This window comes from Chinchilla lanigera, unplaced genomic scaffold, assembly GCF_000276665.1.
Source record: "Chinchilla lanigera isolate Chin_1 unplaced genomic scaffold, ChiLan1.0 scaffold00024, whole genome shotgun sequence".
In the NCBI taxonomy this organism is placed as follows: domain Eukaryota; kingdom Metazoa; phylum Chordata; class Mammalia; order Rodentia; family Chinchillidae; genus Chinchilla; species Chinchilla lanigera.
In genome coordinates this window covers 5,184,179-5,201,487 of record NW_004955425.1, presented here as the reverse complement: position 1 = coordinate 5,201,487, position 17,309 = coordinate 5,184,179, and the positions used below count along the sequence as shown (strand labels likewise).

The following is a 17,309-nucleotide window of genomic DNA, read 5'->3' as shown; positions in this document are numbered from 1 at the left end:
TTATTTTTTGGAGAAGGGGAACCAGGGATCGAACTCGACCTCACACTTACCAGGCAGGCACTGTGCCACTGTGCTAACCCCCCACCCACACTGATTTTAAATCCTCTCAGTTTTTTCTTCCTTTTTAATTTAGTATGGTTTTTTTTTACTGCCCAACGTTGTTTCAAGTTTCATTTCCAAGAAAAACTAGAGGTTTTGTATAGGTTTGTCAACCTTTATTTTGTTTAATTAGGTTTTAAAAGATTTTAAATTCTTACTGCATTGGGGTCAGGACCAAAGGGAAACAGGCCCTCCTCCTCACTCCCTGGGGCCACCTTTGTGATGTGACACTCCAACCCCTTCTCACAGGCTCTCCTCCTCCCGCCTCTGGCAGGCCCCCAGGACTGTCGTGCCAGACCGTAAAGAAACTGGTGCAGAGGCATAGCCGGGCTGCGGCTGGGGCTTACGCCTTTGGGAGGAACTCTTTTGCAAGGGGCACTGTGTGCATTCAAGTCTTCCTTAGGCGACAGCGCACCTTGTATTTGGTACTCACGCATCACACGGGTCTCTCCGCAGACGGAGTGCTGAACATGAGCATCCCCATCGTGCTGCCCATCTCTGCAGATGACAAGGCGCGGCTGGAAGGGTGCAGCGAGTTTGTCCTCGTGTACGCTGGACGGAGGGTGGCTATTTTATGTGACCCTGAATTCTATGAGCACAGGAAGGAGGAACGCTGTTGCCGTGTGTGGGGGACGTCATCTACGAAACACCCCCATATCAAAGTAAGTGGCAGAACCTTTGGAAGGGCTTTCTTGATCTATTTCAAGTGAGGACAAGAATAATTCTTTTTAATTTCTTCATGGAGGACTTAGAAAAACAGGTTCAATAGAAGAATGCATTTCTAAGGTAAGTTTTGCAAGCCTGGGAGGTCTTTTTTTTTTTTTTTAAGTCATAAAGAAATGTTTTTCTGTTTGAAAGCTGATCTGAATGAGCTCTGGAGTCCTCAGATCCCGTGATGGCTGCAGGTAGGAAATTTAGTCTGACCTTGTGCATAGAGGACCAAAGCCATGGCTGTCACTATGCGCACAACTGCCGCTGGAGCTTACAGCCTGTTCATCTTGAAACTGCACAAGGGAAATAGTTTCACACACAGTGAGCCAAAGGAGCCACTGCAAAGCCAACTAGGAGTTCATGCTCTGTATCAAGACAGTAGTCAGTGACATATTTTCAGAAGACAAACATGAGCACGGATAGTGCCTGAATTCCCAGAGAAAAGATACTACACTTTCATAAGGATATTTTCAACAATGAAAAGTGCATTCAGCCAGGCATGGTGGCGCATGCCTGGAATCCCAGCTACTTGGGAGGATGGAAAGTTGGAGGGCAGCCTGTGCTACATAGTATGTTCAAGTCCAACCTAAGCTACATAGTGAGACTCTGTCTAAAAAAACACAAAAACTGTTCATTTAGGGTCTATCCTCCTTACTGGTCAAACAGAGTAAACGTCCTCAGATTGCTTTGCAGCTTGAGCTGCTCTTGGTGATGGTACAGGAGGGGATATTACGGGATCACTACCTATGGTTCATTTCCTCTAAGGAAATATGTGAAATTGTATCAAAAACTGTTCTTAATCCAAGAGAAGGGAATTAGAGTGGGAATGAAAATACACATATACTACTGGTTTGACTTCGCAAACGTCCCGCTTGGTCTAACTCTCAGCAAGTTCACAAGTATTACTGAAAGCAACTCAGGGCCCAGGAGCCCCTCGCCAGCCTGTGGTGGATAAGGCTTGTCATCTCCTTCACCTCAGCTTCTTCAGTGACAAACACAGGGAACAGACTCAAAATCAGACTAAGGTTTTTTCCAGCTCATGAGTCCCACAGAAAATTACGCTTTTGTTTGTTTGCTTTTCAGTTGTGAAATGTTCCAAGAAAGGAAAGACCTCTGACACCACCTTAATCTGAACCTAGAGTTCAGTTAGCCACAGTTATCTCACTCAAAATAAGCGCCTTGGTCTTAATGTGAATCCAGATAAAGTCAACTGTTCAGTTTTCTAGGTTTGTCAGACAGCCCTTGAAATCACTGGATAGTGGCTCAAAGCTGAGAAATATGTTTTTGGCTTCAGTTATATCTCTGATCATGTTTTTCTTGGTCATAATCATATGAGTTTGGGATTTTATCTTCTTTTAGTGACCCAAAGAATAACAGCCTTTCATTGTGCCACCTCGGATATTTCTCCACTTCGAGTCTAACTTACACAACCACATGACTTGCACCAAAGCTCTTAAGTGATCACTTCTTTCTCTTCATCTTGGCCTGCTGTGTAGGTCAGTAATTAGAGTCTATTCTTAGTACAAATATTCCTCACTTAATGACCTACCTGCTTAACAAGTTTGAGGCTTACTACCTACCCCTCTGACTTACAAGCTCTCTCTTTTTTTTCTTTGTATAGTTCTGTACATTTTGTTTATAGAGCCTCAATGTCTTTTTTCCGTACAGTACACCTTGTGTATACATTACTGGAATTCTTTTTTATTGTTGGGTTTTTGGTTTGGTTTTTCAAGACAAAGTCTCACTATATAGTTCAAGCTGGCCTTGAACTCACTGTGTAGCCCAGGCTGACCCTAAACTCACAGGGATCCTCTTACCTCAGCCTCCCAAGTGCTGAGATTACAGGTATATGTCACTATGCCCAGCCAGAACTATAATTCTTGCTGATTGTACTGTAACTGTACTTGCTGATTGTACAATAATTCTTGCTGCGTGTAGTTCTTGCCACAGTACAGTACTATAGTTTTATGTTGTCATACATTACAGTACTGCATGTAAGAGTTATGCAAATAAAAGCAAAGTCATCAAGTTGGAGTTTCCTTTGATTATTTCTTTGTTCTGAATATTGTAATGTACCTAGTATATACAATTCCTCATCTAGTTTTTTTTTTTGGTTTTTGTTTTTTTTTTTGGTTTTTCTCCGGTACCGGGAACCGAACTCACGACCTTGCGCTTGCCAGGAAGGCGCTTTTGCCGCTGAGCTAAATCCCCAGCCCCCAATTCCTCATCTAGTGACCAACTCATTTAACAACCTTGTCACAGGACCAGAACTCAGTCATTAAATGTGGAATGACTGAGTCAGGAGAGTGATGGCATGACTCGTGACTTTGACAGTACCACCAGTGACTCTGTGCCATCAGAGCGTTGGAGGGATGCTGTGAAGCTCCAGTGAGCTGATGGTGAGAAATGGGCCATGGACAGCTGGAGAAAGCCACTTACTCCACCCGCTGCATTTTCGTTGTTGAAGGTGCATGTACCAGAGAACATACGAGTTTTATTGGGAATAGGACTCTTCATTTTGGGTTTTTTAGCACCCTGAAACTCAAAGTCAGGCTTTAGTGGAAGTTTTTTAGAACCCACAGCCTTCCAAAAGTTGCTGCTCTCAGAAGTAATCACGGGCCTCCTTGTATTTCCTCGTGGCCCTGGGAACAGTATCTGCAGAAAGCGGTCACAGTTGCCGAGTTCCTGTCTGCCTCTGTCCCCCGCTCCTCACTGATGGCGCTTAACCGTCTGCTCAAGGACTCGCTTTTGAGTCACTGCCCCTGTGATATCATCTCAGATGTAATCATGAGGAGGAGCAGAGGAGACTTGAAAAATTATATAGTGCTTGGACGAACCCTACTCCTTTCATCCACGGCTCTCAAAGCTTTTCCAAGCAGTAATCACTTCTCACAGTGCTCTTGTTCACAAGTAGGTAGAAACATTACTCCCTGCTTTACAGATGTAGAAACTAAGAGAGTAAAATGTGACTTCCGTGAGGGGCAGGGATGAGGTTTTGAACCCTTTAGCTCCACAGTGAAGAAGCAGAAACACCTGGAGTTCAGTGAAGCAACAGAACTTGGACAGTCTGAGTCTGCAAGTTTTAAAGCTCCCCATAATTGACTATGAGAACCACTTCATTAGAGAAGTTTTTGGAGCTGTTTCCCATGTGGCTCCACCTGATATGTTTTGACACTAACATACTCCGACTCCAACTGCTGACCTACATTGAGAGGCAAGAGGAAGAGAAAGAGTCACCTAAGATCCCATCAGAGCTCCCTGTGCAAGTCATGTGAATGGATACGTTCGACTCTAAGGGTAGAAGTATCTGAGCTGGCATGATGGAAGGCTCTTGTTCTTGGATCACTAGGAAAAGATAAGCTCCAAATCTATACGATTATGATCAGGAAAGAAAATGATCAGATAAATAACGTAATTCTCAAACCACCTGACTCAACATCCAGTCAGCACTTTCAATCTCTACCCATTCCTGCTCAGCCGCTTGGGTCCTCTGTCTCACCAGTAGCCCCGCCATCCACACGGCAGCCTGTCACCAAAGCCAGGCTGTCATGCTCACTCTGTCTTCGCTTGTTGATACAATCACCACGTTCTGACAATTCTGCTGCCCAGGTATTACTTAACTTTTCACTCGTCTTCTGTCCCAACTTGGGTCATGTCGTTTCATTTCTTCCCTCTTATTCCCTCTAATCTATGACCCCGTCATCCGGAGTGAAGTGACCAGCTGCTGTTTGGGAACATTTTAGCAAAGACACGGTTTACCTCTTAGCCTTTAACCACTACGCATTTCCCCCTCTAGTCATTTCAGAACTGGCGATTAAGTCATCTCTGTCTTACTTTTGCATACGCTCAGCCCTCACTTAGGGCGCTGTTCCTTCCACTTCCACCTCTTCACCTTATTCCTTTTTCCCTCCTTTCAGAACTCAGCCCTAACCCCCTGACCCATAAGCATGACTAAATGCCCTTCTGTGACTTCCCAGAGCGCTGAGTACTTGTCCCGTCCACACCTGGGACAGGTAGTGCTGAGGGTGATGCTGAAATATCAGCACGGGGCAGGGGGCCTGATGAGAGAGGAGGTGCAAAGGGAAGAGGGTGGTTTTCATGAGTCCTGGACTTGGGTCCCGGCTTTGGTAGAACAACTATGCACCTGACCTCTGCCACTTCCTCTCTAAAACTATCTTCTCACCTGAAAATAATGACATGAAATCTACATCATCTCCAGGTACCATAAAGCTCCATGACTATGACAGATGTCACAGAAATGAATGTGTATGCTTCACTTGTGGTGTGTTAGTTTTTTAGTTTTATTTTTGTTAATCTCTTCTCTGAACCTACTGTTCCCCGCACCCCATTTGGGCTGCTTGCCCTTCTCTCCTCTTTCTTCATTCTGAGTTCCTCCCCTCCTCCATCAATTTGTGCATTCCTTCCTTCTTTCAAGATTGCTTCCTCCCCTCCCCTCGCCTAAGCCTGTCCGGTTTACTGTAGCTTCCTTCCGTCTTCATGCTCCGTTTGAGTTCGTTGTCTCCTCTCTTTGCATTCTTGTTGTCTGTGATTCCAGACCCAATTCCTCTTTCTCTGCTCCACCAGACTCCCTAAGTCTGTTCCTCATTCCTCCCGCTGCATCCAGTTCTATAAATCCCCAGGGAGTGGCCCTTCTGCCCGTGGCAGGAAGGACTTACCCTCGTTCTTGATAGCTGGACGTAGCTCTGGGGACAGGCAGAACACCTAGGAGAGAGAGCTGCCCTTGCAAAGCTGTTTCTCTCCATCTCGGAAATGTCACAAGCAGAGTTTCAACGTTGCTTTTCAAACGAACTTGCTTTCAGGCTCGGTGGTGAGGAAGTTGGTGTGGCGCTGCCTTCACCAATAGACCCAGCAACACAGTGTAGGGCGGACCCCTAGCGTCCACAATGAGTAACTGCACCCTGGCAAGGACGGGTGGGGGGGTCTTACGCTTTCAAAATTATCTGTGGTCTAACTGTAAGTGATGAGGACAAAGTTATGTATGCATGTGGGTATTTGAAAACATCCTTGTCCAGTAATTTGCCTGAGCAAGAGTTTAGAAAGGGGGCCATAAACACAAAACCAAATCCTTTGCACAACTTCCCTGTGTCTGCCCTGGGTTCCTCAACCTCAGCATGATTGACATTTTGGCCTAGATAATTCTTTATTCCGGGGCTTTCCTGTGCAGTGTAGGATAAGTAGAGGCACCGGTGGTCTCCACACACTAGATGCCAATAAAACACATACCTGCACCAGCTGTGACAATCACAGCTTTCTGCAGCTATTGTCAAGTGTCACTGGGAGAGGTAACACCCTCTGTTACAAGGCACCACTCTCCCAGCCTCCCACTTCCTCAGCCCCTCTGGCTGCAGGTCACTGTGAACCCTGCATTCGAGCCATGCTGGGGGAAGCCGAGCCAAAGTTTCATTGCTAGTTCTTCGGGCCTTTGTACCAGGTGTTCGGAATCCGTCAGCTTCCTCTCGCTCACGCTTCCTCCCTCTTCTGCATTCACAGCTCATGGGGCCGCACTGTCCTCACACAAATGGAATTATGCAGTATTTGTTTGTGGCTGACTTATCTCAATATATCTGCTCAAGGTACATCCTTGTTGTAGCATTTGATGGGGTTTCCCTTTTAAAGACTGAATGACATGCCAGTGTTTTCTGCGCCACCTTTTATTTATCCATTCAGCTGTTGATGGACATTTGGTTCATTTCCGTCTCTTAGCTATTGCCAATAGGTGCTAGGAACATGGGTGAGCAAATCTCTCTCTCTCTTTTGTCTTTGGAGACAGGGTCTCACTATGTAGTTCAGGCTGGTCTTGAACTCACTGTGTAGCCCAGGTTGGCCTCAAACGTGTGCCAATCTTCCTGCCTCAGTCTGCTTAGTGCTGGCATCACAGGCATGCACCACCACCCCCAGCCAGAAGTAGGACTACTGGGTCATATGGCGGTTCTATTTTCAATTTTTTTTCAAGAACCTCCATATTGTTTTCCATAATGGCTGCGCCTTTCACTGTCCCAACGCACAAAGGTTCCAATTTCTCCACACCCTTGCCAATACTTGCTATCTCCTGTGTTTTGATAATAGCACCCTAATGAGTGTGAGAAACCTCACTGGGGTTTGGGATTGCATTTTTCTTGTAATAGTCACAAACAGAATTAGACAAGAACTGAATCAAATTCAATGATTAGGTTCAACGTTGACTTTATGGGGAAATTTGATTCAGTTCTCATCGTTTGATTTGTGCCCAGAATCGTGGAGAGAATTAAGTTTGTGAAGTGAGGTTCCACTGTATGTCCATTCAAATCCTTTGCCAATTTTTAAATCAGGTGATTTGTCATTGAACTATCAGAGTACGTTATGTTCTGGATATTAGACCCTTACCAGATCTTATGATTTGCAAATACTTTCTCCCACTTGATAGGTTGCCTTTTCATTCTGTAGACTGTGTCTTTTCATACATACATGCTTTAAGATTTGAAGTAGTCCCATTTGTCTATTTTTGCTTTTGTTGCCTGTGCTTTGGGGCCATATTCACAAGTCAATGTCATGGATCTTTTACCCCTATATGTTTTGTTTTGGTACCAGGATCCAAACTGAGGACCTCACACTTGCCAGGCAGGTGCTGTACCACTGAGCTCTATCCCTGGCCCTACCCGTATATTTTTTCATAAGAGTTTTATAGTTTTAAGATCCTATATTTATATCTTTAATCTACTTGGAGTTAACTTTTCCATATGATGTAAGAAGAGTCTAGCTTTATTCTTTTCAATGTGAGAATCTAGTTTCCCCGATACATGTGTCGAAGATAATCTTCCACACATACCAAGATCATTTGAGAAAAACAGGATTAGCTAATAGGTGTGGATTTTGGTACTCTTTGGAGATTTTTTTATTTTAAAGTAGATATAAGTAAAGAAGGCTGTATCTTTTGAGAATTTTGTTTATTTATTTATTTATTTTGGTCTCTTTGAGACAGGGTCTCGCTATGCAGTTCAGGCTGACCTTGAGCTCACTTTGTAGCCCAGGCTGGCCTTGAACTAGCAATGATCTTCCTGCCTCAGCCTCCCAAGTGCTGGGATTACAGGTGTGCGCCACCATGCCTGGCTTTTTGAGAATTTTAATAGAAACTGTGCCCCAAAATAATTAACTGGTAGAAAACTAACTTGTCTGAATTTTTCCCCAAGTCCTCTATTTGGAGTCCCGATTCATAAGATCTAAGATACATTAGACTATGTTAGGAATGTGCTAGCAGCCATTCCAGAAGATGGATCACAGAAACCTTGTAAGAACCTATGACCTATCCAGAGACTCTCCATGCTTGAAACTATGCTAATGATACTAAGACATTATTTGCATTTTTCACTCTCTTGACCTTTACACAGCCAGTATAAAAAGTAAGGGTGAGTAAGACTGCGGCACCTTTGACCTGAGATATGAGAAATAACTCTGTGTGGCCACTTTCCTCTCAACACTAGAAACTTGTAGTAAGAAAAATGCCAACTTCAGGGGCTGGGGATTTAGCTCAGCGGCAAAGCGCCTGCCTGGCAAACGCAAGGTCGTGAGTTCGGTTCCCGGTACCGGAGAAAAACCAAAAAAAAAAAAAGAAAAAGAAAAATGCCAACTTCACTGGAGAAGGATTCTTGATAAAGCTGTAAAAAAGTTATCTTGATCCTTGAGTTCATGTCTTTTTCATATCCTGCTACAAAAGAAGGAGTCCACATTGATGTGCTTGAAAAGTATATATATACATATATATATATAAAGTACTTGTGTCATTGAGCTGGAGCAAAGCTAGCCACATTTCCCCCTCCATGAAATTTCATTTTTACTTGAAAGAGTGGATGGCGATGCATGGTTATTTAGACTTGGCTATTCAGCAAGTATTTTTTTCAAAATGAACAAAGTCCTTTCATTTCTACAAAGACAACTGAGAATATTACTTCCCAGTGATTAGCCTTGAAGTCTCACTATGCGTAAGTTTCAGGTTTCGGTACAGCTTGCATTTAGGAGACTAGCACGCATTGTATTTTGGTGTAGTATTTAAGAAAAATTATATAAAAAGGTTATTGAAATCTTTCCTTTTTCAACTACCCCTCTGTAGTTTGGTTTTCTTTACCTACTTCAGCCAAAACAAGATACTGTCATAGATTAAATGCAGAAGTAGGTATGAAAATCCAGCTGTCTTCTAGTGTCAGATTTGCAAGCAGGTAAACCATGCTCTACCTATTTGGGGGAGGAGGAGTAGGAATGTACTTTTTGCACTAAAAAAATTTATTTATGTTAATGGGTAATAGACATTAATGTCATTTTGAATAAATTAACAAGTTTTAAAATAGTCCCCATTGTAATCTTTAGTGTGAAAATAATTATAGATATAACTTACATTAAACAAAACCTCTTGGGGGGGTCTCAGTAATTTTTAAGAACATACAGAAGTCAAGAGACCAAAAGTTTGAGGAATGTGGGGCTAGAAATGTGGAAGAACTGAAGGCAGTTCCTCAACAGTAACCCGAGACCGGTGGGAAAGGAAGAGAGAAATTTTCAGATAAAACAGAAATCATGTGATTCGTTACCAATGTTAATCACATTCTTCCCAGATGGTGATGGAAAGTGGAGACTGGCTGGTTGGCGGAGACCTTCGGGTACTGGAGAGAATAAGGTGGAACGATGGGCTGGACCAGTACCGCCTGACGCCCCTGGAGCTCAAACAGAAATGTAGAGAAATGAATGCTGGTATGCAGGCTGCCTGGAGGGCGTTCATCAATACTCTCTGATTAAAGAATTAAGGATGTGAATCAGTATTTTTTTAGAAATGAAAACATCTATTGTTATATCTCTGATATAAACAGTTTAAAGTTATACTACATTCATATCCTGGAACATATGCAGCAGTTATAAATACAGACACAGAAAGACACCTAAAGGTATTTATTAAGTGAAAAGCAATGCACAGAACAATATGGATAGTAAAATCATATTTTGTTTGTTTTTTGGTGTTTTTGAGACAGGGTCTCACTCTGCAGTTCAGGCTGGCCTTGAGCTCGCTTTGTAGCCCAGGCTGGTCTCGAACTCACGAGGATCCTCCTGCTTCAGTCTCCTGAGTGCTGGGATTATAGGCATGCGCCACCATGCCCAGCTGAAATCATATTTTGGAAAACTAAATAAAAGTCTGTAGTAGCTTGTGCACCAAACCGCAAAAGACAGAAGCTACCTCTTGGGGAAGGAGTTGGGATGAGCAGAAAGGGAAGATTTTTCATTCTTTATATATTTGAAAGAGAGATAATGTAGTGATAGCAATACTGGTGATTTTCATGTTCTATCTTGGGATTTGATGTATTCTCCAAGTTTTCTGTAGTAAATATATACGAATTATACTTCAAAATCAGAAGAAGATTAAAGCTCTCAGGAGTTCATCACCAAGTGGAGCAGTGGTTTTTTGTTTTTACCATACTAGGGATTGCACCCAGGGGCTCTGTACTGCGCTGCATCCCCAGACCTTTTTATTTTTTTATTTTTTGTTTGTTTGCTTTATTTATCTTTTTGAGACAGGCTCTTGCTAGGCTCAGGCTGGCTTTATACTCACTGTGTAGCCCAGGCTGGCCTCAAACTCATGGTGATCCCCCTGCCTCAGCCTCCTGAGTGCTGAAATTACAGGCATGTGCCACCACGCTTGGCCCTATTTTTCATTTTGAGACAAGGTCTCACTAAGTTACCTTCGCCAAGCTTGATCTTGTGGTCCTCCTGCCTCAGCCTCTCAGAGTGCTGGGATTACAGGAGTGTGTCCATGCCCAATTTAAATAGAAAAGATTTAAAGATTTCTTTAAAGTGAAGCTTTGTATCTTGAGATTTATATCTGTAGACTGTTGTCCTGTTTAGGGGCCCCAGAAAGCACTCCCATGATTCTTCATCCCCTGGTGACCCAAGACCAGAGTGAAGCACAAGGGAACTGATTCACGCTGACCATCCCGAAACCTTCGTTTACAGCAAAGATCTGTAAACAGCTGCTTTCATCCTGTTTCAGCTTCCTGCCTCTGTACTTTACCCTGCAAGTGCGAGCTAGCATTGGTCAGTGGTGTTAACATCCCCAAAGGCCCACATATATTCTCCAGCTGACCATTAGAAGCCAGTGGGCTTAATGAACACCCAGAACAATAAACGTGTCATCTTTTTTCTCTGTTCTTGTGGACAGACAACACTGCGTGTCTCTGACCTTGGCTTTTCTTTCCTAGATGCGGTGTTTGCGTTCCAGTTGCGCAATCCTGTCCACAACGGCCATGCCCTGTTGATGCAGGACACCCACCGGCGGCTCCTGGAGAGGGGCTACCAGCACCCGGTGCTCCTGCTGCACCCTCTGGGGGGCTGGACCAAGGACGACGATGTGCCTCTGGACTGGCGGATGAAGCAGCATGCAGCTGTGCTCGAGGAGAGGGTCCTGGATCCCAAGTCCACCATCGTTGCCATCTTTCCATCTCCCATGCTATATGCTGGCCCCACAGAGGTGAGCAATTTCCTGAGCTGTACTGTCAGACTCAGGATGCAGGCTCAAACTTTAGACTGAATGAGAGTCTGGGACGCTTTCTTCTGCATGAGCAGATTTTTCTCTCTTTTTTATCCAATTTAATGCTTCCATTTTGTATTGGTAAAAAATGCTAGAAATATCCAAGTCAAACCTATTGTATGTGGACCTGAGGCTATGGCGGTTAACACGTAATGAGATGGATCACAAAGCTTACCTGGGTTGCAGGGCAAGTTGTATCTAACCTAATATTCAATGTCATTAGTTCCAGTTTCTCTATGCCAGTGGTGGCGAACATACGGCACATGTGCCACAGCAATACACAGAGCCCTCACTGTTGGCATGCGTGCCAAGTTGCCCAGCAGCTGAGTAGTAGATAACAGTTGCTTTTTCTGAACTAAAACATCACTATTCAGATTTAATTGCAGGGTTCACACTTTGTGATGAGTGGGTTATGGCTTGCAGTTTGGGCCGTGGGTCTCTAAAAGGCTTACTTCACTGCTCTATTCCATTCACAGTGCCCTGTGATTGTGTTCGAGAGGAGACGCTGTCTTTAAAAGATAGAGATCTCCCTTTCATCATAATACAGGAGGCCATCAAATAGATTTTCTTTATCCCACCGCACTAGCAGAGTAGTGGGTTTGAAGGAGTTTCCAGGAAGTATGATGAATGGAAAGGGTCTTAACCCTTTGGCATAACCCAAACTGAGTCTAATGAATTAATTCTATTCAGTCATGTCGAAGTCCCAGGCCCCTAGCTGTCCTTTCCGTCCTTTGTATTTCTGAGTTTTAAGGCAAGTGTCATGTTGAATGGAATCAGTGTCTGAATATGAAAGGTGATTAGCTCATTACTGGCAGTCAGATGAGGTGTGGACTTGTAATTTCATTTAAATTGTGATATATCAGAGTAGGGCGGGAATGGAAAATTTAAAAAATAATCAGTATGGTAGAGCAGTAAAAGCTAAGTATTTCTGGTGTGGTAGCCTGTCTGGAGATGAAGAAATATAACCACAAGCTCTAAGAGGATTCGTACAAAGTGTACCTTTAAACTCCCGCCCTAAGCAACATAACTAAGTCTGAAGAAGAGACTGTGAAGCCCTAGGACTTGCTGACTTTCTTGCAACTTTCAGTCTACCTGTTACTGTATTACTGTTCAAGCAGAATTAGTCTGTGTAAACACAAACCCACAGACTTGGCTCACCGTGGCCCTTATGTGATGTTTCCTAGGTCCAGTGGCACTGCAGGTGCCGGATGATGGCAGGTGCCAATTTCTACATTGTGGGCAGGGATCCCGCAGGAATGCCCCACCCTGAGACCAAGAAGGACCTGTACGAACCCACTCACGGAGGCAAGGTCTTGAGCATGGCGCCAGGCCTCACCTCTGTGGAAATCGTTCCATTCCGAGTGGCTGCCTACAACAAAGCCAAAAAGGCCATGGACTTCTATGATCCAGAAAGGTAAGTTTTTTGAAGAAAATTATCTAATCAACATCTTTACAGCTGGAATGAGGAGCAAAATTTTCGTCCTTCACAAAACTCCCCAGTGTATTTCCACATACTCCCAATTGGAATCAGTCTCTTGAGAGTCACAATTGGTCTTATACATTTTGTATGTAGCACAGACCCCTATACACAGAAGATGATCAATAATATTTCCTTTAGGAATGGGAATGTATCTCAGTGGCAGTGTTTGCATAGCCCCAGGGTATCAAAAATATATATATATATATATATATCTTCTCAACGTGCACTAAACAAAAGGAAGTAACAACCACAAAAGATTTCAGTGAGTATCTGTGGCACACTTCCTTCCGGGCTGTGAGTTCATGGAAGTAGGCGAAAAGAGAAGTTACTTCCAGTGACAGAGTACGTGCAAAGAAAATATTGACTATATAGCTGCTAAAGGGAACTAACGTTCCCTTTTCTCCTGCAAATTCCTGCCCATCTTGAAAGACATACGATTTTACAGAAAAAAATGTGGATCTAAAACCTCATAACCTAACTCCAGGAATCCTTAAGACGATGTTCTTTGCCTACACTGAGTTCTTTGTTGCTATACTGTGACAGGCACAATGAGTTCGACTTCATCTCAGGAACTCGGATGAGGAAGCTCGCCAGGGAAGGAGAGAACCCCCCAGATGGTTTCATGGCCCCCAAAGCATGGAAAGTGCTGACGGATTATTACAGGTCCCTGGAGAAGATCAACTAGATGCTCTTTTGCTCCAAAGTTTCTTCCTGAAGTGCTCTTTGATTACCTTTTCTATTTTTGTGATTAGATGCTTTGTATCCAGCTGTTTCTAAGTGACTGATTTTAAAGTTAGTATTTTATGAGGTAGAAATTGTGCCTATAATTTAAAGTCAACTTCATATACATATGAAGATAAAAAAATCTTACCAAGTGGAAGCAACATTGTTATACATTTCAGAGTGAAATCAGCAAACTGTCTACTGCATCTGTGCAGGTAGGTCCCAGGTTTCTTAAATCTTTGACCCTGAGCCACTTACATGTCAACTACAGCAGCATATTTTCCAGCCTAACCTTGCCAACCTGCAACCTGAATATCATATCCTAGTAGTAAAATGAATAGATGCACTCCTCCTCTTTCCCGCACACTGCCCTCCCCCATCAACCTAAATGAGATGTGAGTCACATCAAAATTCCTGTCATCTTTTACCTCATAACTACATACTGCCTTACTGCCGAATCACCGAAGTGCTGAGGACCTGACTGGAGAAACCAAATGTGTGATAATGTTCATTTAATCTTAGAGATCTATGCAGCCTGCCATGAAAAAGTTATAGTGTCTGGTAAGAAGTCTTCAGGGCCTTCTATAAATAAGTCCAATATGGTGACTTTTAATAGTGTTTTAATGAAAGGATTTGTTCCAAGGGATCAAACAATCCTGCTACCTTGAGGAAGGCTATTTTTTGCCCTCTTTGCTGTGGTCATTATATATTAGACAGTCCGGGCCTGTTCCCCTGCAGCAGCAGCAACTGTTGCCATAAAGAATCCACACCATGGGGCTGGGGATTTAGCTCAGCGGCACAGTGCCTGCCTGGCAAGCGCAAGGTCGTGAGTTCGATTCCTGCTACCAGAAAAAAAATAAAAAAAAAAAAAAAAAAAAAAAAAAAAAAAAGAATCCACACCATGAGACCGCTAGAAGGTACTAGAACAGGAAGACCGCAAAAATACAGAACTCAAACCTTTCGTCTTAGAGGTGAACTAAGGTGCACACGAAAGTGCTCCATGAGCTGCAGAACACCGTAACAAAAGCACGAACGCATTGGGAAGTACTGGCGGCCCCGAGTGAGTGCGCAGCCCTCTTGGCCCTGGTGCTGAAGCTCCTGGGTCATGGGCCTCTTAAAAAGCCGTCTTCTTGCTTATAGAAATGTCTGAATTTTTCTAAACTTCCCTGATATTTTACTGCAGCTGAAAATGCTTTTCCAAGGACTTGAGCTGTTCTGAGAAATCTTGAGATGCCTCTCCCTTCTGAGAGGTAATCTTTGTATGTTATGCATAATTCACTGTTGCCAGCAAATGTATGAAGAAACAGCACCTTTTATATATAATGTCACTCTGGAAGGGGACCTAAACTGGAAAGAGAAAATTGTGATATGTTTCATATTGTTCATCCTTTTTAAAATGCTAGTCTTAGCTAATTAATAATTGTTCTGAGAATAAATTACACGGAATGGCCACAACAAAGTGTGTCCTTTAGTACCAATATTCATTCACAGAGGTACTCACTATCGCCTCTTGAAAAGCAGCATATTTATTGGAAATAGCAGGCGGGATGTCGTGCCTTAGCCATACGTATTTTTAAAAATATATTTACAACTGCTCTTCTGTTCTACTATGATTTGATGCAATGACTATTTCTGTGTACAACTGATGCTTGCCCTTACTTTAATAAATTTCTCAAAATAAAGGCTGAGTCGTTTTGCCTGCAACACCCATACGGACTGACCACATGACTGTCATGGGCTGTGTGCTTTTCTCCAGCTGGGGAGAGACAGCAACGGCCTCTCTTTAAGACCATAATTAAGTGCCCTCACCCGTGTCATTTTCTACCTCGTGCTCTAGATATGACACGGTAATTTTTTTCAGAGGTGATGGGCTGTTCAGGGCCTCTGTCCAATTCACCACAGGAAGATCCTACTTTGATAAATGAAGCTGTCTTCCTTGCTTTTTTAAAAAATTTTTCCCCCGGTACCGGGAATCAAACTCACAACATTGCGCTTGCCAGCCAGGCGCTATGCCACTGAACTAAATCCCCAGCCCCTATTTTCCTCGCTTTTTCTCTCACAGGAACAGATCTCATTCTCAAAGTGTCCCCAAACCTTTCACTAGCAAGACTAGGAGTAGCTGCAGGTGTTTAGTTTTCCTCGGCTATTTCCACAACTCTACAAACCTCAGCAGCCTTTGTGTTCATGAAGGTGTCACGTTTCACTCATGCTTTCTGTGGCCATGGGCTTGCAGCTTTCTGCGTCGTTGATTCACTTTTGTCCTGAAAGGACATGCAAAGCTTTGCTGATTCTCTTCCCAAATTAAAACAGGTGCAACACCCACTTGAAGCCTCTCCCCTCCTGTCCCTAGATCTTACCGGATGGTTCCTAGCGCCAATTAGCAGGACAAAATTGGTGAGGGAAATGTAAGGTATAAACTGTACTGAAAGAGTATATCAAACCCTGCAGTGTGAAAAAACCTTAGAAAGATACATGTAAATCATTTGGTTGGATGATAGCAAGTCTTATACCAACACTCTCTTCAGTCCACAATATTTCTTTCCAACCCATCATCCTTGCAAGGAGCAACACTGGAGAACACCGCACCGCGTTCATTGTTTTTTCATCTTTCTCCTTTCTATGATGTACCTTTAGGTCTATTATTGATCTGCAATGTAACTGTCCTTATAGGCAGGAGTGCAGGAAATTAGAGGGGCACCTGATGTCTGATCAAGGGCTTTTATGTCTAAAGGTTTGGTGGAATAACAGCGCAGTTTTTGCCTATGACTTTTTTGATTAAGGTTTCCATTACCTATTAATAGGCATGATTATATATTGAAGTAAAAGCCCCTAATTTTCCCACCCCTGGCATATTTAACTCTTTGGTAAAGGCTATTATTGGGCCATTGACAGGACACACTCACCGAATGATGGAAATGGTGCACAAGCAACTCACAATATGCATTCCAAAGCACTTCCTTTTTGGCTTACAGTGATTTTATTGAAAGTAAATGGGTCACCTGCTAGAGTGGACATTTTAGTCTGATACTTCTCTATGCAGTTAGCAAAACAGTGGGTGCAAGAAATTCTTCATGAACTGGCTTTTAGAGAAAAGCCCTTCAGAGATAAGCAGAGTCCTTCTTGGCAGGTTTTATTACTTGGCAGGTTTTATTACTGTCGGTGAGCTTCTGGGTATGGACACCATCACGATGAAAAGGCTGCTAGATGTGTAAGTAGGAGTGTGCCTAAAACCAATTAATTCTGCCTAATTAAAGCTACAGCCTAGATCCAGCACAAGTAGGTCTAACAGGTCTGAGGGAAGGGCTTGTAACCCTGAAAATAAACAAAAACTAGTGTTATACTTCAGTTCCCATCTTTCTTTTCTAGTCATTATCTGGAATAAAATTTTAAAATTACAAATAAAAAAATTATCCATTGTATCAGTCAGCTGTCCCATTGCTGGGATAAAAATATCTGAAACCTGAAATTGAAAGGAGGGGAGGTTTATTTGGCTCATAGGTTCAGAGGTTTAGTCCATGGTCAACTGACTCCAGGGCAGGAACATCACGGTAGAAGGGCCTGGTAGAGCAAAGGTGCTCATCTCATGACAGCTGGGAAGACCACCACACGGGAAGAGCCTGAGAAGCAGGGGCCCAGGACCACACACAGTATCCACGTTCGCAGCACCATGATGTACTTTCTCACACAGGCCCCGCCTCGTTACAGCCCATTCAACTATGAACCCTTCAACGGGGA

General features: G+C 43.3%; 1 protein-coding gene across 1 annotated transcript in view; it reads left to right on the top strand.

The window, feature by feature from the left end:
- Papss2 (3'-phosphoadenosine 5'-phosphosulfate synthase 2) overlaps positions 1-15,256 on the top strand; it is a gene marked incomplete at its 5' end in the record, with an annotated part of 72,849 nt that extends 57,593 nt beyond the window's left edge. The window contains 5 exon segments of the mRNA XM_005385890.2: positions 556-761; positions 9,411-9,546; positions 11,043-11,311; positions 12,556-12,785; positions 13,395-15,256. Of these exon segments, the coding sequence (XP_005385947.1) occupies positions 556-761; positions 9,411-9,546; positions 11,043-11,311; positions 12,556-12,785; positions 13,395-13,536 (983 nt within the window). The 3' untranslated portion in view covers positions 13,537-15,256.
- Positions 15,257-17,309: the final 2,053 nt, after the last annotated feature.